The sequence below is a fragment of the Fusarium subglutinans genome, assembly GCF_013396075.1.
Source record: "Fusarium subglutinans strain NRRL 66333 chromosome Unknown NRRL66333_c0000090, whole genome shotgun sequence".
In the NCBI taxonomy this organism is placed as follows: Eukaryota; Fungi; Ascomycota; class Sordariomycetes; order Hypocreales; family Nectriaceae; genus Fusarium; species Fusarium subglutinans.
This window is the reverse complement of record NW_023502153.1, coordinates 130,291-149,232: the sequence shown is the minus strand read 5'-3', so window position 1 is coordinate 149,232 and position 18,942 is coordinate 130,291. Positions and strand designations below refer to the sequence as shown.

Sequence of the window (18,942 nt, the reverse complement as noted above, 5' to 3'; positions counted from 1 at the left end):
AAAATCTTCCTGTCTTGTTTGTCGTTGATGCTATTTATTTAACGTCAGAAACCGACTTCGAATTTCGCAGCCATGATACGCGAGCGGGAAGCCCCACCTGTTGGTGATTGACAATTGTAATAGGCTGCTTACTTCCAAGCAATTCTAGTGGAAGCCAACTTTGTTGTAAGTCATATCGCGCTTTGAATACCTAGACAGGACCAGGTGCTGTGCTTGAAAGACTGCTCGTATCTTTCACAAATAGGTATAGTCGTCCTAATTGTAATGAAATAAATTACTTTATTTCTGACTTATGTTGTTATGGTCATATCAGTGAAGCTGTAAATAATAAAAGCCCAAGATATCTTCAGGAACTTTAGGTTGGAAGAAAGCGGGGCGCAGCCCAGACCATCCATGCCCAGCGTGTCCACTGTAAGTAGCGGTGCTGCCTTCCATTCTTTCCATGCGGCGTAAGCGTGCCATTGGCCATGACGAAACATGAGGTGGCTCTCGCTTTGGTGTATTCAAACTGATCCAGTACCTTGGGCTCAACCTTGACCTTCATATAACCGTTTCTTGGCTGGTCTTCACATTCACCGTTGTCTCCTCAGACTGTGTCGTAGGACTTGTATATAAACTCAAGGTCGGGACCCCACTGTCCAAGTCCGAAGACCCCGACTATCTCTTGTTCTTCCGCAAAACAACCTCAACCACCTCATCCCACGCAGTTCAGGACATAGAACGACTCCGCGATGCCTCCTCCACCACCTCCTCCTCCTCCGCCGCCGCCTGGTGCCATGGGTGGTCCTCCTCCGCCGCCTCCTCCTCCTCCTCCAGGAGGTCTTCCTGCCCGCCCGCCTGCTGGGGCCGGCAACAGAGTATGTTCATTTACTGCATACCTTCGTCCGTCGCTATAGTTAGCTTGACCAGAATCTGACAACCCTCCAGGGCGCACTTCTATCAGATATCCACAAAGGCAAAGCCCTCAAGAAAGCTGTTACCAATGACCGTTCAGCACCTCAAGTTGCAACTACATCAAATTCGTCGGCAGCTCTGCCTGTTGGCGGCGCACCTCCTGTCCCCGGCTTAGGTGGTGCTCCTAAGCCCCCAGGAGGCCTAGCACCACCGGTCCCAGGAGGACGAGCGAGGAGTAATAGTGATCAAGGATCTCGCGATTCGACGGCAGGCCTGGATGCCGCGCCGCAGCTGGGTGGTCTTTTCGCTGGTGGAATGCCCAAGTTGAAAAAGAGCAGGGGAGGCATTGACACAGGCGCAAATGCTGATTCTTCATATCGATCGGATCCTGAATCTACTACCTCAGCACCCAGACCTCCAGTCGGCTCCGCACCAAGGCCTCCGTCAGCAGTTGCGCCAGCAATTCCGGGGCGAGGGCCTCCGGTACCGCCTCCAGGAGGAGCAGCAAACTTGAGAAAGACGACACCAGTGGGATCCAAGCCTCCTCCTCCTCCTATAGGAAAGAAGCCACCACCCCTGCCGACGTCAAGAAAGCCTTCGTCAATGTCTCTACCACCATCCGCGCCATCACCATCTTCAGCGCCTCCTGCTCCACCACCACCTCCGCCTCCTCCGTCAAACAGTACATCGGCTCCTGCTGCTCCTCCTCCTCCTCCGCCTTCTGCGGCACCTCCTTTGCCGAGTCAGTCGCCGGCCTCACGATCTTCAGTACCGCCTCCTCCTCCGCCTCCTCCTCCTGCAGCATCACATTCGACACCATCGCTTGCTGCAGTAGCTGCCATTCGCGCCGCTGGTCAAGCATCTCCAAGCGCGGCGCCTCCTCCTCCCCCACCTCCACCTTCTGGATCAGTACCAGCACCTCCAAGCGCACCTTCACCCCCGCCACCAACGACACGTTCTCGAGGTTCATCCCTTCGTCAGTCCATGTTGGATCCAAGTATGTTCACTTTGACAGCCAATGGGGCAAAATCCCCAAGCCCGAAGCACTCACCAGCACAAACGCCCGGTGTTGGAAGTGGGGCACGTATTATGATCAACGACTCTAGGTGGCAGTTCAAGGATGAAGGTTTGTTCCCGAAACCCAGGGACTTCGTAGGTGGAACAAGAAAATATAGGGCAGGAAGAGGCAGCAGTGTACCGCTGGATTTGAGTGTTCTGTGAGTATCATACACCTCAGGCCCATAGAGCTGTGCTCTCTCAAACCGTTTGATGATCACACTATGCTATTCATGATGAGATGAGCATCATGCGATTGTTAAACAGATAGGATATTCGAGATAAATATGACTCGGCATCTCACATAGTATGAAGTAGTCGAGGAGATTTGGTGTTTATCGTGAAACGATGCTGGTCATGAGTTGAATCTATTGAATCATTTTCTTCATGCCGCGGTATGGTACAGTCGAGTTATATACTCTTACGTGGTGTACATGTATAGATAACCATCTCAAAGTTACATAGACTTGAGGTAGTTGGTTTCCTTGATCTTGGCCCTTCTCTCCTTTCGCATCGCCTTCTTAAGTTCCTCTCGCTTTTGTGCGGCCTCAATGTTATGCTCGACTCCTCGATTCTCCTCTCCGAGGATGTTAACAGACTGGCGTTGAAGAGGAATCTTAGGAGCCAGAGCCTCGAGATTACCCTCAGCCAACAGCTTGGCCTCGAGGGTCTTTTGACGCTTGGCTGCCAGTTTTCTTTGCTTCTTTGACTTGGCTTTAGTGTCGTTAGTGATGTCTTGGCTTGTGGTGGGATATCAGGTATAAAACATACAGAATTCGTCACCAGCATCGGCATCCGCCGAATCGGCACTCTTCTTCAAGACTTCCAAACAAGACCACAGCCATTCTGGGTATTCATCGTCATTCTTTGCGACAGGGTCCTGTCCACCCTTGGTATAGTTTAAGCCATTAAGAACAGTTCCAGGTGCACATGATGATCGTGCAGCAGGGACATCCTTCTGTGCCTCACCAGGCGCTGTAACGGGAGTCGAAAGTTGAGGTTCGGCGGAACGGAAATTCGTCGTTGTCGAGAACTGTCGAAGAATCGGCTGCGAGCGCCGCAAGGAGGTGGCGCGCAGACACCGAGTACAGAACATTATGATTGCTGGTGGTGGGTTGGTGGGAGATGAAGTGTGACGAGGCTCGAAGTTCTGGAGAAATTTTTGGACAACTGGTTGGTGGAGAGCCAATGAGAGGTGATGGAAGATGTAAAATGTCAGCCTCGCGCCCAATTGGAAACCTCCAAAATGTTGAACGACGATTAATATGCATGCATTGGCTCTCACAGGTGCAGATGTGTAGTTTCCTTATAGTTTCTTTTGATTCGTTTCTTCCTGATATATACAATTCGTACAAGGTCAGATGCTTGCTTCACCATGTTGTGGTGAGCCGAGGCACTCAAATCATGATATCTAGACCATAATTCCCTCTCATCTAAACATCACATCCATGCAATCCCTTCCCCAACTCAGATTCTGGTTTAATTAAAGGCTTATGATGAGAATCGGCCGTGGTTGAGCTTGGCAATCTTGTCGCTAGTGTGAACTTTGGCAGCGAGATCAAGCTCTTGATCCTTCTGATCAACATAGTTTTGTTGCAGGAACTTGGTGCCCTTGATCTTGTTCGTCTTCAACAATTGCAAATATCTCTCTAGTCTCCAAAGTCAGTAAACGCTCAAAGCCTACTCTCGGCAGCCCTCGAGAAAGCTCCATGTCAAAACAAACTAACCTCGGAGGTGGCCGCAGTTCTCCAAGTGGTTGACACCCTCTCGAACGTAGCACTTGTTGAGCTCCTCTCCAACCAGACGAGTCATCATAGCTCCAACCCATTGCTCTCGGATGAGGGCATCCTCGGCAGCCTTGAAGGCTTTAGTATCATCGTAATCGACGCCATTGAATGTAGGAGGAACGGTGGGCTTCTGAGCCTTAAACTGCTCGGACTCGGGAGTAGGCATGGCAAATCTGAGGCTGCCTATTTGGCTTATGGGTAGATTATAGAATTGTAGCGAAGGACAGCGCGTAAGGCTGTCAATAGGACTCAGTCGATATCGGCAACTTGATATGTCCGAGTAGCTTGAAGCTCAACCTAGGTGAATTGAATGTCCAATAATAAGCGACCTGAATTCTCAGGCAAGATCAGGCCCACAAGTCCATCGACCACCTTCCCTGTCAGTCGAAGGGTCCTCACCGCCCAAAGAAGCCCCACCATTCTGACGGCAGGAAAAAAAAATGTGAGAAAAAAAAAAGTAGAGTCCAACCACCAGCTTAAAAGTCTGTTCTCTCCATCCGCCCTCTTCACATTTTTCTTCCTGCTCATTCTCCCCGACTAGACATTTATCCTTTCTCTACCACCTCTTACCCCTTTCTACCTTAATACATAATCACAATGGCTAAGACAAAGACAAAGGAGAGCAAGGCCAAGGTTGCTGAGCCTCTCAGCACCGTCAAGGCGGGAGGCATCACCAAGCCTTCCAAGTCCTCCAAGTCCAAGTCCAAGGAGCTTGCGAAGGCTGCTGCCAAGAAGGTCACCAAGGAGAAGGACACTAAGAAGAGCAAGAAGAAGGCCGAGCCTGAGTCTTCTTCCGAGTCTGAGGCTTCCGACTCCGATTCCGACTCTTCTTCCTCTGAGGAGGAGAAGAAGGTTACTAAGAAGACTGTTACCAAGGCCAAGGCTGCTGAGTCTTCATCTGAATCTGAGTCCGACTCCGGCTCAGACTCCGACTCCGATAGCGAGTCTGAGGAGGAGAAGCCCAAGGCTAAGGCTACCAAGGTCAACGGTACTGCTAAGGCTGCCGCTCCCGCCAAGAAGGCTGAGTCTTCTGATTCATCCGACTCTGAGTCTGGCTCCGGTTCCGACTCTGACTCCGATGACGAGAGCGAAGAGGAGAAGCCCAAGGCCAAGACTATTGAGAAGGCTGCCGAGAAGGTTCGTTACACCCAAACTCTATCTACTGAAGCTACTTCTTGCTAACTCCATACATAGAAGGCCGATTCTTCTGACGACTCCGACTCCGACGATTCTGAGGATGACTCGGATGACAGTGACAGCAGCGACTCTGATGAGGAGGCCGGCGCCAAAATTGAGAAGAAGGAGGAGGCTCCTTCCAAGAAGCGCAAGGCTGAGGATGATGGCGAGGCGGAGGCCAAGAAGACAAAGACTGATGAAGCTACTACTCTCTTCGCCGGGAGCCTAAGCTGGTCCATCGACGACAATGCCCTCTACGAGGCTTTCAAGCACATTGAGGGTCTTGCCAACGCCCGCGTCATGACTGAGAAGGGTACTGGTCGCAGCCGTGGCTTCGGTTACGTGGACTTTAACGATGCTGCCTCTTGCACCAAGGCCTATGAGACCATGCAGGGTGTTGAACTCGAGGGCCGTGCCATCAACCTCGACTATGCCAACGCTCGTCCTGCTGATGCCAACCCTCAGTCACGAGCTGCCGATCGTGCCCAGCGTCATGGTGACACTGTCAGCCCCGAGAGCGATACCCTCTTCGTCGGCAACCTTCCTTTCGATGTCGACCAGGACACCGTCCGTGAGTTCTTCAGCGACGTCGCTGAACCTGCCAGCGTTCGCCTCCCTACCGATCCGTAAGTAGCAATGTTCACTCTGCCTCCGTTCCTGTTACTAACTCTCAACAGTGATAGCGGTAACCTGAAGGGCTTCGGTTATGTCAGCTTCAACTCGGTCGAGGATGCCAAGCAGGTCTTCGAGGCCAAGAACGGTGCCCCTATTGGCAACGGACGTATGTCCCGTAGCGTCCGCCTGGACTATGCTAGCAGCAGACCTCAACAGGGCGGCGGCGGCTTTGGTGGTGGTCGTGGAGGTGGTCGCGGTGGCGGCCGTGGTGGCTTCGGAGGCCGTGGTGGTGGTCGCGGTGGCGGTGGTGGTCGCGGCCGTGGTGGTGGTCGTGGTGGTAGCTTCGGCACTGGTGCTAACCGCACTCCTACCACTTTCTCTGGCTCCAAGATTTCTTTCGATTAAGCGTGGGTGATGCAAAACAGTTGCGAACTGAGGGCTTCTGGCGGGTTTACCAATAAGTGGGCTTTTGTGGGCTGTCGATTCAACACAAGACAAAACTCCATCATGGAGTAGTGGGCTTTGAGAATACGCATCACACGCGTAAAGCAGTTATAGACCTGGGGGCTATTACACTTGAGGGACCGTGGGCTCGTGGCATCTTCATAAAGCACCTTCCTGGTGTCTTTGGCTTATTGATCAAGGCTGTCTTCGAGGCAGACACCACGTGGGCTTCTGAGGGATTTGTTGACGACTCTTTGGGAAGAGGCTCCCTCTGTCTTCCAGACATTGTGGAGTGGACCAAGTCGGTTCTCGCGAACGCTCTTGAGGGTCCCTGGGGGCTTTTCGAAAAGATACGACCATGCCTATGCCTAACCTCAGAACCAGTTGACGACGATCTCCTGCCTTGACGACTAAACCATCTTGATTTCTTGTACCATGTACACTGTTTCGTCGTTTGATGTTGGTGAGTATACCACTGCCGTTATTCTTTCGATTTATGTAGCAACGGGATAGTCCACATCTCGATTCTAGGGGCGCAATAAAAGTTCAATTTATATTTATCTCATTGACGTCACAGGTGTCTTTGCATGAGTGAATGTATCTGTAGTACTCCGTATAAGGTAAGGTAGCTTAGTGGGTATTTTGTAGCGAGATGATATGTCTTGGAGATCACATGTTCTTTACATATGACACTCTGGACAAAACCATTAGATTAGCGATATGAGTCCATCTTGGGTCAAGTATAGCACAGGTTTAGAAAGCCCATTCATAACGTACTGCCCACTTTACTGTTGCAGAATTAGAATGCAGCTGTAGCCTATTAGAACGTGCAGTCCAAAAATTGATATGTGCAGCGTGGGCTGTGTCACATAGATAAGCCGCGAATCAGACGAACGGTGGGGACGGAATGACCAGTCTTGAGAAATACTACGTACGCGTGATCATATCAACATGGTGGTTGAACACTGATAATCGAGGCGCATTGGGTGGGAAAGATGAAAAAGAATATCATGGAGGTCAGTAGTGGTTATCTGATTACCAGCACGATGGGCAAAGGTTATATGCAGGGCTATACATGTATGCGCCGATTCAACCCTCGTCAAGTAAGAATTTATGAGGATGTTAAGCACGGGATCCTATTTCGCGACCCAAGGCATGAGCAAGAGTCATATTGGTCAATGTCTGGACACCTCATACGCCTTGGGTTACAGCATCGCCTACCTTACCCGAGAATTCTATGAGACATATATTATACCTTGTAGCATGCAAAGAAACTTGAAGGGTATGTGGCAAGATAACGAATTTTTAACTCGTGGTGCTCTCAAACTTAACTTGACGTCTCTATAGAGTCTTGGGATTTCCACATAATCGCCATCATAGCGAGTCAAAGTAAAGCAGAAGGGCGGAGAAAGGCACTGAAGTAAGTCAGAAACTCAACAATAAAGGGATTCTATTCTGGAAACTCCCTCGACTTTTACATGTTCTCTCATCTCTCGTCATTTTATCTCTAAACTCCTGTCTATGTCTATGTCCACACGCATAGTACATCTCGGACTTACTTTGCACTTCGGGCATCAACGGCCTGTCGCAGTTGGGCGATAACCTCAGAGGGGTCCTTGGCCCCAAAGACAGCACTGCCTGCAACAATAACATTGGCGCCGGCGTTGGCAGCCTCATCGATTGTCTTGGGCCCAAGGCCACCGTCAACTTCGATATTGAGCTCGGGATACTTTTCTCGGAGGGCCTGGACCTTGGGTAATTCTGATGCCATGAACTTTTGGCCGCCAAAGCCAGGGTATACGGTCATGACGAGGACCATCTGTAGCTATATGTCAACTTGGCATGCTTCATGGATACATCAGTGAGACTCACATCAGGCCTCTCCTTCTCGTCGCTGTTCTCCAGAATCTCCCACAGCACATCGACAGAAGTGTCAGGCTTAATAGCAATACCAGCTAACAATCCCTGGTCGTGAATGTATCGAATGAGAGCCTTGGGGTTAGTCTTCTCGTCGGTCTGTTGCTCTGGGCTCTCGGCGGCACTGGAGAAGGCGGCCTCATAGTGGAAGCAGTAGAGGTTGCAGCCAGCTTTCTTGAACTCCTTGACCCATTTCTTGGGCTGGTATCCCGGTGTAAGCTATATGTTGTGCATTCGCATTTGGAAAGATAACTTCTACCTCTGCAATCATCATATGACAATCAAAGGTGCCCCGGCCATGGGCCTCCGTGGGCTGATCGACGTGTCCTCGGATGGATGCAACGACAGGCGGACCGAATGTAATGTTGGGAACAAAGTGGCCATCCCTACGATGTCAGCATAGTTCCCCTTGGCTTCACTACTCGCGACCTACATGATATCGACATGAAGCCAGTCTGCGCCTTGCTCCATAGTACGGGCACAGTCATGGCCAAGCTGAGCAAAGTCAGCTGACAGAATGGAGGGAGCAATGATGGTCTTGGGAGCCATTGTTGGGAGTATACACGGTCAGAGGAGGACCGTTCAAGAGTCACGTATGATGGTGGACAGAGAACTGGTCTACAGAGTAAGTGTCTTTTGGAACCGTCCATGGTGGGGTTATTTCCATTACTTATTACCCATCTTGCCCAGTGACGTACGGTCTTGGTGGGGTCATGCCAATGGAGGTTTGTCCTGAAGGCTTGTGGAGGCCAGGGTTGTTTAAGGCCCTGATCTGTATTGAAAGTCATTGATCATGTTTATTGAGACTTTATTGTTGATACTTTTGTGACTGTCACCGGAATACCTATGTCCCATTTATTCATCATTACTGGGTCAAAGCTACAAGAAGTAGTAACTTCTTGGTGGGAGAAGTGTATAGGGTAGGAGTGTGCGGGGTGGTGGTGTTAAATGGCTAGTACCTAACTATCCCCCGTTGATACACAGTACGTGTTGATCCAAGGCTCCAGTTCTGATATTGTTCAGAAGCTACAGATAACACCAACCTATGAAGGATTGTGATAATTAAGAAGTTCATGGTTTGCTGGACTGGGCTGCCGTATTATATTGAGGCGCCGGCTGAATGATCGTGCCTGTGTACGCCATTACTCTCAAAGCCTGAAGGAAATAAATGGTCCACGGTATTGTTCCATGATTCTTTGTTTCATGCATAATGCAGATCCATGAAAGTCGACAGATCTATGAGCCCAGAGCTTAGGAAACTGGTCTTTAATTATCCACGTCGGCACAGGACATCATAAGAGGCATCGAAAGATTTCCTCACATGTTGAAATATGGTCAAGCTGAATAAAGTAAATACTACTACTACCCAAGGTACGTAGGTACATCAAGGAACAGGGGCTGGAGAATACCTAACCTCAGAAGCCTCAGCCAGCCCCCTTTCCTCTTCCATCTGCCTGCGATTCTCTTTAGGTCTCTTTACGGCGCTGGAATTTCTTTTAGGAGGTCGGCTGTGAGCTTATTTGGGTGATCTAAACCACGCCTTGTACTCATGACCGTACCCTGTTCATGCGGCGTGCTCAGATGTAAGGCGGGGGCCGATGTACCGATACTCATAGAATGGCGCTTCACCGCTCGTGGCTACATACAGATACAGTGTGCAACAGGAAGAGCGTCATCGTTACAGCATCAGCGCTCACATACCAAATGGGGAACATGTATGGCATATCGCTCTTTTATAGTTGATATGCGCCGTGAGCCCGCACTGTAGAAGCACCCGTAGCATAAGTACCATGACTTTGTCTTATCACCGGGCAGCGAGACGTGCTCTCGTGCCTGTAACAAAGAAACAATCATCCACTCCAAGCTCTTTACTGTAGGTACTTTACCAACGGTTTCCCCAGCCCGACTTCGCTGACCAAGAACTCGCTACTCCCTTTCTATCTTTTTTATACCCTCACTTTTTTGCTTTACCCGTCTTCCTTGTGCTTCGCCATCTTTTAACTTTTCGGCAGCCCTCCTGAATAACATCACCTCATAGCCAAGAGATAAGCGAAGTTGCACTGCTGATCCAGTTAGCATATTGAGTCCCGTGCCTTCTTGTGCTCCGCCACGGAACTTGAATACCGTGTGTCCCAACAACTCAACTTTCAACAAACTTCGATCTTATCAGTGCGAAGAGGAGGAAAAATGGACGGAGAAGCAAACCAAAGTTGGCACGGAAATAGGATGTCTCCAAATGGAGCGAGGTCGAGCCCTGGGCTTCCCTCGCAGAGGCGTCACGATGGTAAGTCTCACTCCGTAGGTCAAACTGTCAAAACTTGTATGTTAACTTTTCTAGAATCTTGGGTGGAAGTAGCATCGCAGCCCTCGTCCTCCTCCCTGTCCAGTATTGGTGATGAGATTGTTACCACCGGCCTGCGCGTTGGAAATCCATATGTGCGCCGACGACGATTACAGCAATCAGCACGATCACTCCCTCAACAGCAGACTGCTATTCATAACGTGAACGCGGCCGATTTGAGTAGCCAGGAGGAATATGACGAGAGCGATAGCGAAGATGATCGCCTGCTTACCAGCTCGACCGAGAACGTTCAGCGGTCCGAGGAGGAGGCGGATATGGATTCAGAGGCCGAGTCGGATGGCGATAACGTCACCGCGCTCGGACGTGTGTCCGATCAACCTACAGAGCCTATCTTTCGACCTCAGCCGAACGCCTTCACTCATCCATCCACGCAACGAAGAGACTCAGCTCCGGCCATCCCAAGCGCTCCTCCTCCTCATCCTCATAATGGTCTTACACGGCCATCCTTCACCCAGCGATCGCAGACACGACCCCACCGTGCGGGCCCAAGCTTTATGTCCCCAGCTGTCCGTGAAGAGAACGACGCGGCCCTTCGTGCATCCCTCACTACTCTTCTTTCCTGTGCGCATGCTGCTAGAGGTCTGCCCAAGTCAAAGGATGAAGTGGGGACCCAAAGGACCGTCAACGCAGGTGTAGGTCCCAGCAGTCAACCCATGGAACTCCGATTTGTACCAGAGTCAGAGCTGTCAACGGAGCCGAGACGAGCCCAACGACTTGCGGGCCCATCTCCACCCCGCAAACGGGGCTCTCCTGCAAGATCCCCTTCACGAACCTCTGAAAGAAGCAAGCACGGCTCCGGATCGCCGACGGCCCCACGGGCTACTAAGAAAAAGAAGGTTACCCAGATGGAAGAGCCAACCAGCATCTCACCAACCCTTCTTACATGGGTTGTCAGCGCCGGTGTTGTCGTGCTTGTATCTGTGGTGGGGTTTGGTGCTGGTTATGTTATCGGTCGTGAAGTTGGCAAGCAAGAGGCGCTGGCTGCCAGCGTTGGAAGTGTCAACGATACAGCATCCTGCGGCCAGGAAGTAATTCGATCTTCAGGCAGTGGCCTTCGTAAACTTCGATGGGGTGCTGTCGGAAAGAGCATCGTTGCTTAGAAGACATGATTCTCTAAATTTCTTCTGTCGTTTCGATGACAAGTGCAGACGATATATCACGAGGGTTGCGAAATTTGTTGGGAGTTGGAGTTTTTAAGACCGCCTTGACGGTTATGGTTGCGACATAAGCAGCGGACCTAACAAGATAACGTTCGCGTTTATCTTTCCTGACGGCTCACTATGTATAGGCGGATCTCGAGCATTGGTGCAGTTTGCGTGCATTTATGGGGATACACGAAGAATTTGGCATGCCTTTAACTCACTCACATATTTTATTGCCTGGCGAGTCTGTGTTTGCTCTTGGTAGATACTCTGATACTCTGATTACAAGCGTCGGTAATATTCCCCTCATGATTTTCACGATTCATAGTTTAGGGCACAGGAATAAGAAAATTTAAAAAAATAGTTATACACATACTTTTTTGAACCATGTCACCCAGACTTCCTAGGAAGAGCCTCGATTTTATACAACACAGTATTCCTAACCACCATATAGTCAGAATTTGTCGGTCAACCCCACCGCCTTGCTGGCCTCGTGGACAGTTCAACGAGTTCAACGAGTTCAAGATAATAGAAACCTGTACGGGCATCTCACGGACTTCTTCTACAGTGATAAGAAGAGGCACGGTGACAGACGAGGTTGGCCTTAAGGCGCGACAAACTCTATCGAATTGATAGTTCACTATTGTACTGACAATGCCCTGACATGGCAGTCATTTCACGCCTTTTGAACTGCGTGAATGCTTTGACACTTACGAGACTTGTGGTTTCGCAACTGGTATCGGGGCGTGCCGTGCAGTCTGTAGAACCATCGACAGAGAAATTGCAGAAAAATCCTCCGATGCAGATCACTCTCACAGCCCTCGTCCGGGCCGTAACGTCAGTTCGGCGCCGGCCGGGACGGATAGGCCCCGGCGATTGGGGCCATTCTTGACCGTTCCGTCTCACGAATACGGAAGGGAGTCGGGCTACGTTTTACTTCTTCATATAAGATGAGCCCCGCGAGCGTCAGCCCATCTTAAGCGGGGCTTCATAGGCGAGGTGGTTTCTGTGATCGGGGTGATCCGGGGCTAGGCATGAACATGATATGTTTTTTCATTGTTAATTGCGGCGACTTCAGGGGTAGCTTCTGAGTATTTGGTAGCAATTCCGGTGATATCGTGGCCTCGAAATTTGTCAAGCAAACATTTACTATCACAACAGTCTTAGAAGTGGCCCCTGAACTAGACAATCTTTCTAAATCAATTGTCATCTGTGCTTCCAATTGAGGTCATAGAACACGCAGGACTTTGCGACCTCTTCCAAAGCTTGAATCACACTGGACTGTCGCAAGAATTCCATTAGCTATCAGGTAGCAGATCAACATGTGAATACTGATACATCCCACGATCCGTATTTTCTCATCCTGGACACGTCAAAAGCCATTGACCAATAAAAAATATGGTCTTATTCATCGAGGACCCTGAAAATGATTCGAGAATCGTCACATTAAATAGCCGGTTAGTTCACGGCTGATCAAGAGTCGGGTTCTTATTCGGACCATAGCAACGAAGCCAATCAGAAATTCCCTTATAAAACTCATCGGACCATTTTAAGAGTTCAGTATTTCAGTACAAGGGGCAGAGAAGGAAGGGCCATGAAGTGAGGTGAATTATTAATAACACAACAGAGAAGATAACATTTTCTGCATAGAAACCTCACGTGACAATGGTGTTTGACTGTAATTAAGCTCTGTCGAAGGAGGATAGAGATACAGATTGGGGGCTTAAACTTGCTAGATCTAACCTCTGGTCAAACATTATACCTTACTTGTCAAAGCCTACGATTAGCTAGTAGTACTAACCTAGGTAGGGGGCATCGACACAATGTACATACATATAAGGCACTACGTAAGCAATCAATGCAACCAAATAAATACTTCTATTGGCGGGCAGATAAGAATGCGAAAAAGGAGGGATGGAGGGGCTCAAGATCTGGCACCACAAAGTGTATGCGAATACGAATCCGCAACTCTGAGCCAATCATATCACACCCTTTCGCGACGGGACGGCATGATGCCCCATTATTTTCAGGAACCGTCCATGGGCCACATCGGGTTCCGTTTTGCAGGGCAACAGGAGTGCTGTAAACTGTGAACCACATAGCCACACAGGGGGCGAGGCAATTCTACGGACTTAATCTCGACAGAGCGCAGGCGGTGTACCGTGCTGTTGGCTGTTTTTTGCTCGCCAGGTGTGTGGGGTCTCTTCTACCAGCTAAGACACCCCGGTCCGAAAAAAAGACGTCGGGGTCTGTCGCAATTACATATCAGTTAATCTCCTTCGCCATCGTTCCCTTTCATTTTCCTGTCAGTCTCTACTTTCTACAGACTCGCCATTGGGATTTCTTATGCTTCCTGGCGCCGAGGACAATACTTTCTTCTTCTTTACTTCTTCCCAGTAATTCCATCCTTCGAAACGGAACGAAAACCGCAATATCCTCCTTACAAAACCCAATCATGGGTCTCCTCCAAGAACTTGCGAGCCACCCGCTCGCACAACAATATCAGGAGCTTCCCCTGGCCCAGCAGATTGGAATTGGCTTTGGAGCATTCATAGTTCTCTCTGTCGTTCTCAATGTACTCAACCAGCTACTCTTCAAGAACCGGAATGAACCACCCCTGGTCTTCCACTGGTTCCCCTTCGTTGGAAGCACTATCACATACGGAATGGACCCCCCCAAGTTCTTCAGGGAGAATCGTGCCAAGGTACGTAAGAAGTCCAAAAGTCCAGGGTTGGAGACGAATCTTGGATGCGCAAGGCGCTAGAAAACAATGCATGACCAAACGCTGACTTTGCGCTAGCATGGTGATGTCTTCACCTTTGTCCTCCTTGGAAAGAAAACCACTGTCGCTGTTGGCCCCACTGGAAACGACTTCATCCTCAACGGAAAGCTTAAGGATGTCTCTGCCGAGGAGATTTACACTGTTCTCACTACTCCTGTCTTCGGCAAGGATGTCGTGTACGATTGCCCCAATGCCAAACTCATGGAGCAGAAGAAGGTTAGAAACGACAATCAGATCCTTGCGTAGCAAACATGCTGATAGAAATGCCTTTAGTTCATGAAAATCGCCCTCACGACCGAAGCCTTCCGATCATATGTGCCTATTATCTCCGCCGAGGTTCGCGATTACTTCAAGAAGAGCCCCGATTTCAAGGGCAAGTCCGGTATTGTCGACATTCCCAAGAAAATGGCCGAGATCACTATCTTCACTGCCTCGCATGCCCTCCAGGGCAGCGTCATTCGTAACAAGTTTGACGAGTCTCTGGCCGCTCTCTACCACGATCTCGACATGGGTTTCACTCCCATTAACTTCATGCTTCACTGGGCTCCTCTCCCCTGGAACCGCAAGCGCGACCACGCCCAGCGCACTGTTGCCAAGATCTATATGGACACCATTAAGGAGCGACGCGCCAAGGACAACGATGACACCGAGCACGATATGATGAAGCATCTCATGAACTCTACTTACAAGAACGGCACCCCTGTCCCTGATCATGAGGTCGCCCACATGATGATTGCTCTCCTCATGGCTGGCCAGCACTCTTCTTCTTCCACCAGCTCTTGGATCATGCTCCGCCTCGCTCAGTACCCTCACATCATGGAGGAGCTGTACCAAGAGCAGGTCAGAGAACTCGGTGCTGATTTGCCTCCCCTGACTTACGACGACCTTGCCAAGCTGCCCCTCAACCAGGCCATCATCAAGGAGACTCTCCGCCTTCACGCTCCTATTCACTCTATCATGCGTGCCGTCAAGTCTCCCATGCCTGTCCCTGGAACCAAGTACACCATCCCGACCTCGCACACTCTTCTCGCCGCTCCTGGTGTCAGTGCTACTGACTCGGCCTACTTCCCCAACCCCGATGAGTGGGATCCTCACCGATGGGAGGCCGACTCTCCCAACTTCCCCAGAATGGCTTCTCGTGGCGATGACGAAGAAAAGATCGACTATGGCTACGGTCTTGTCAGCAAGGGTTCCGCCTCTCCTTATCTGCCCTTTGGTGCTGGTCGTCACCGATGCATTGGCGAGCACTTTGCCAACGCCCAGCTCCAGACAATTGTTGCTGAGGTTGTGCGTGAGTTCAAGTTCCGCAATGTGGATGGCGGCAACACTCTAATCGACACCGACTACGCCTCTCTTTTCTCGCGACCCTTGGAGCCCGCCAACATTCACTGGGAAAGACGCCAGCAGTAGATTTGGCCCGAAAGAATGATGAGACAACATGAAACAGGTTGTATATATGCGGCAAACGCAATGGGCATGTTCGGGAGTTGAGTGTTTTGTAATGGCCGGGCTGGTTTTTCCAAAAAGAGGTCAATTGTCATGCCATGCCAACAAGGATCTGGCGATAGAATCTATAAATTTTTAATAAGCAACGATTAAATTATGAATCAACACAAATTCCTGCATCCTTTCCCCTGACTGTAGTGATCTGATAGATGGGTGATCAGTGAGCCGATCTCATGGGGGCATACCAAGTCGGAAGTTGGCATTTGGACCCCACCAAGCTGAGCGCCATCCATGACGACTGTGCTGCATTCATACCTGTCTGTGTCCGAGAGATAGCTTTGTTATTCTGTGAGGAGACCGACGGCGCGTCTTTCACCAGCATTACCATCAGCTCTGTTTCTGCTCTTTGTTTGTTTTTTATGACGAAGATTCGACCTGTTCACTTAGGAAGTAACTGTTTATCAATACCACTTACATTGGTACCCTTGACCAAAGCCAGGGACCAGCACCTCATCCAGACATCATGAACGAGTCATATGGCCCTCTTGTCCGCCTATGGGGCATACGCCCTTCTAAACTTCCAGGTGCAGAGGCACAACCAGAAGAGCTCAAGGTTCTTCTCTCCTCAATTATTCTCGAAGCCTTGCCTTTTCTGAACTCCGTCCCTTCCGAGATCCCTTCCGTGGAGCCTGCTACTGAACTCCAGTCCACAAGTGATCTCTGGAAACACAAGACAGTCAAAACATATGACGGATCTGCCGCTTCTGTTCATGTATTCGAGCGTACTGTTGATGCTGAGACTCTTGGGGTTGTCGCTCAGAAAAACCCCGGGCTTGGGATACCACCCGATAAAGCGCAGTCAGAGCTTTGGGCGCTTCGACGGAGTACTCACGAAGCGAAGAAAGAGAAGGGCACGGCAGATTGGGATGAGTTTCTGAGATGTTTCAAGGAAAAGCATGGTGAGGCTGAGGAGACCTTTACGCCAAGCGTGGTGAACTTTAAGCGACTACAGGAATGGGATTGCTCAGGCATTGAGATTCAGCTGAACGGCGAAACTTGGATCGATTGGACACTGCGTCATGAAGAGTCTGTCCATGACCTTCCTGGGCCGTTGTCAAAGCGTGTCTTTCCTGTTCTACAAGCCACAGCTGCTGTTCGTGGACGCAAGGAGTTCCTTGTCGTTCAAATCGCCATCCGGGCCGGTGACGATGCGACAGATGTGGCTAAGCACGGTGGCCCAATTCGGGCAGCTTACACAAGTGTTGAGAGGGTAAGAGAATTAGGTGATAGAAGCTTGGAATGGGTGATGGGTACAGCATCTGATGCGAAAGGCTTGGTGCCTATGTGGGCACAGAAGCTGGGTCTTTCTGGGGCGATAGCTAAGGATGTCGGTATGTTTATGGACTGGATTGGTAGGGAGAGATTGAAGGGGAAAGATGCTGAAGTTGTTGGTGACCTTGAGTAACGAAAAACATATGCGAAGGCGCTTGGGTAATACAGATGTTGGTCCTGCACGCGTGAGTGCATTCACTATTCTAGCAAGAAATGAGGTACTCTTTGTACGGGATTTGCATACGCTCAAATTGCAAATTCTTTGAGTCCGGGTTGGATATATGCAATTGTCTCGCTGGGGCTACAGGGTCCCATTTACCAGAAGCACACCTCACCATTATAGAGTGCGATGCTAAGTCAATCCTATTACCTGCCTTACCTATCAGATGAAGTGGAAGATGGTTAGATTTTGAGCTATACCTTAGGTATAGGCACCTTAGGGTGAATCCCTAATACGCTTACCTTGGTACCTTATGTACCTAAGGTCAGGTAGGTACGCGTTGTTCGTGAATCAGAGGCTTCTCTTGCCTCCCGTTCCTTTCTCTAACCTCCTCCAAAGCTCGCCCCTTCCTTCCTTCACTCTTCGATAACAAATCTGGAGCCCTTTCACTTAGAAGAGCACACTCAGTGGGAAGGTGCCTCAGTACCTACCTACCTTAGGGAAAAAACCAAACAACCTTAGTACCTTAATAATTAAGATCTCATGTAGGCGTCACGTCTCCTGCCCTCTTTTCCCTTCTATCACCACCGGGTCATTCATATTCTGATGAGAATCCTTCATCGATACCTGCCTCTCTTCTCTTCTCCTCTCCTCTCAAAAAACAGGGGGGAAAAACCAAGTTTGCTTTCAACATGAGCCAGAACCGCCACAGATCAGCTCCTAAGGGAACCGGTGCACCTCTGTCGCCCCCTTCAAGTCAATCTTCGTCCAACTTTGCTCCAGCACTCACTGCATCGAAACCATGCACTGATGTGGCATATTCGTCCACTCAAACAACCCCAAACAGTCCAAAAGGTGAAGAAAACCAGCTTCTCAAACAAGCAGAGGCGCTCGCGAATATGCATTTCGAGCTCGACCTCCGTACTGTCTTCTCACTTGCCAGTAGACTTGAAAAAGAAGTCCAGCAGCTTGTTTTCCGCACCGCCGATGACCAAGAATTTAGACGCCAAAATGAAGAAAGAATGACGAAGATGATGCTTGAGATACAAACAGTCAAGGCTTATATGGCTCGCATTGGGCATAACCGTGAGCCTGCAACACGAGCGGATATCGAGAAGCTACAGCAAGCTATGAGTGATATCACAATGGAGTGGAATAACCAACTGGAGGACGCAAGGACAAAAATAGATGAGATATCAGGTCGAATGATTAACGCCTCGCGACAAGCAGGTGTTAGGGGCAATGAGCCCCCGACACGCCCATCTCTGCTTGGAATAGAAACACGAGCAATGCGAAAGGCAAAAACGGATATCGCCTCAAGTCCTCTCCATCAGCAGAGTAAGTCATTCTGGCCCAGGATCTTGAGATTTTCAAACACTAACTTATGACGAAGCCCCTCCGAGCTCGTCGACTCTAGAGTCACGCGTTAACGATGCAATCAACTCGACAAAACGCTGGAACCGCGAACACAAGACCACAAAAATGAGAGAGAATCAGTTCATCATTAGCTATCTCAAGAAACAAGGGCAACGGGACCCGGCACTCGCCAAGGTACTGCTTCAAGCCATTCGAGAGCGCGCATACAACACAAAGACAAGAACCAGCAGAGCAAAGAAACGACCAAGTCTCGAGGAAACTGCCCGCAATGCATCGTGGCAAGATGTTATAGACTCAGCAACAGAAGTTCTTGTGGTCAACAAAACACGAACCCTCCAACTTCTGAAGCAAGCTTAAGTTGGCAGATTAAATGGAACTTTGGCGTATTTTGACTGGAGCTTAGCGAATCGCTGTCAAGGAGGCGGAAAACATACAAGACGGTTTAAAAGAAG

General features: G+C 49.8%; 9 protein-coding genes across 9 annotated transcripts; 6 read left to right on the top strand and 3 right to left on the bottom strand.

Moving 5' to 3' along the window:
- Window positions 1–731: 731 nt before the first annotated feature.
- Window positions 732–2,104, top strand: FSUBG_7259 (proline-rich verprolin; the record flags this gene model as incomplete). The annotated part of the gene is made up of 3 exons (XM_036685545.1): window positions 732–857; window positions 928–2,020; window positions 2,070–2,104. The coding sequence occupies 3 exons, from the start codon at window positions 732–734 to the stop codon at window positions 2,102–2,104; spliced, it is 1,254 nt and encodes a 417-aa protein (XP_036537269.1).
- A 303-nt stretch (window positions 2,105–2,407) lies between these two features.
- FSUBG_7258 (mitochondrial ribosomal L37p) lies at window positions 2,408–3,046 on the bottom strand (the record flags this gene model as incomplete). Its single annotated transcript, XM_036685544.1, has 2 exons — window positions 2,408–2,664; window positions 2,722–3,046. 2 exons carry the CDS (start codon window positions 3,044–3,046, stop codon window positions 2,408–2,410), a joined length of 582 nt encoding a protein of 193 aa, XP_036537268.1.
- Window positions 3,047–3,441: 395 nt separating this feature from the next.
- Window positions 3,442–3,903, bottom strand: FSUBG_7257 (NADH dehydrogenase; the record flags this gene model as incomplete). Its single annotated transcript, XM_036685543.1, has 2 exons — window positions 3,442–3,599; window positions 3,678–3,903. 2 exons carry the CDS (start codon window positions 3,901–3,903, stop codon window positions 3,442–3,444), a joined length of 384 nt encoding a protein of 127 aa, XP_036537267.1.
- Window positions 3,904–4,334: 431 nt separating this feature from the next.
- On the top strand, window positions 4,335–5,933 carry FSUBG_7256 (nucleolin; the record flags this gene model as incomplete). Its single annotated transcript, XM_036685542.1, has 3 exons — window positions 4,335–4,874; window positions 4,932–5,539; window positions 5,591–5,933. The coding sequence occupies 3 exons, from the start codon at window positions 4,335–4,337 to the stop codon at window positions 5,931–5,933; spliced, it is 1,491 nt and encodes a 496-aa protein (XP_036537266.1).
- Window positions 5,934–7,527: 1,594 nt separating this feature from the next.
- Window positions 7,528–8,438, bottom strand: FSUBG_7255 (ribulose-phosphate 3-epimerase; the record flags this gene model as incomplete). Its single annotated transcript, XM_036685541.1, has 4 exons — window positions 7,528–7,791; window positions 7,845–8,108; window positions 8,149–8,275; window positions 8,323–8,438. 4 exons carry the CDS (start codon window positions 8,436–8,438, stop codon window positions 7,528–7,530), a joined length of 771 nt encoding a protein of 256 aa, XP_036537265.1.
- A 1,638-nt stretch (window positions 8,439–10,076) lies between these two features.
- Window positions 10,077–11,351, top strand: FSUBG_7254 (uncharacterized protein; the record flags this gene model as incomplete). Its single annotated transcript, XM_036685540.1, has 2 exons — window positions 10,077–10,173; window positions 10,228–11,351. The coding sequence occupies 2 exons, from the start codon at window positions 10,077–10,079 to the stop codon at window positions 11,349–11,351; spliced, it is 1,221 nt and encodes a 406-aa protein (XP_036537264.1).
- Window positions 11,352–13,848: 2,497 nt separating this feature from the next.
- FSUBG_7253 (cytochrome P450 monooxygenase 51B) lies at window positions 13,849–15,585 on the top strand (the record flags this gene model as incomplete). Its single annotated transcript, XM_036685539.1, has 3 exons — window positions 13,849–14,097; window positions 14,194–14,391; window positions 14,449–15,585. The coding sequence occupies 3 exons, from the start codon at window positions 13,849–13,851 to the stop codon at window positions 15,583–15,585; spliced, it is 1,584 nt and encodes a 527-aa protein (XP_036537263.1).
- A 559-nt stretch (window positions 15,586–16,144) lies between these two features.
- FSUBG_7252 (start-like domain protein) lies at window positions 16,145–17,086 on the top strand (the record flags this gene model as incomplete). Its single annotated transcript, XM_036685538.1, has 1 exon — window positions 16,145–17,086. The coding sequence occupies one exon, from the start codon at window positions 16,145–16,147 to the stop codon at window positions 17,084–17,086; it is 942 nt and encodes a 313-aa protein (XP_036537262.1).
- Window positions 17,087–17,805: 719 nt separating this feature from the next.
- FSUBG_7251 (uncharacterized protein) lies at window positions 17,806–18,847 on the top strand (the record flags this gene model as incomplete). The annotated part of the gene is made up of 2 exons (XM_036685537.1): window positions 17,806–18,451; window positions 18,507–18,847. 2 exons carry the CDS (start codon window positions 17,806–17,808, stop codon window positions 18,845–18,847), a joined length of 987 nt encoding a protein of 328 aa, XP_036537261.1.
- Window positions 18,848–18,942: the final 95 nt, after the last annotated feature.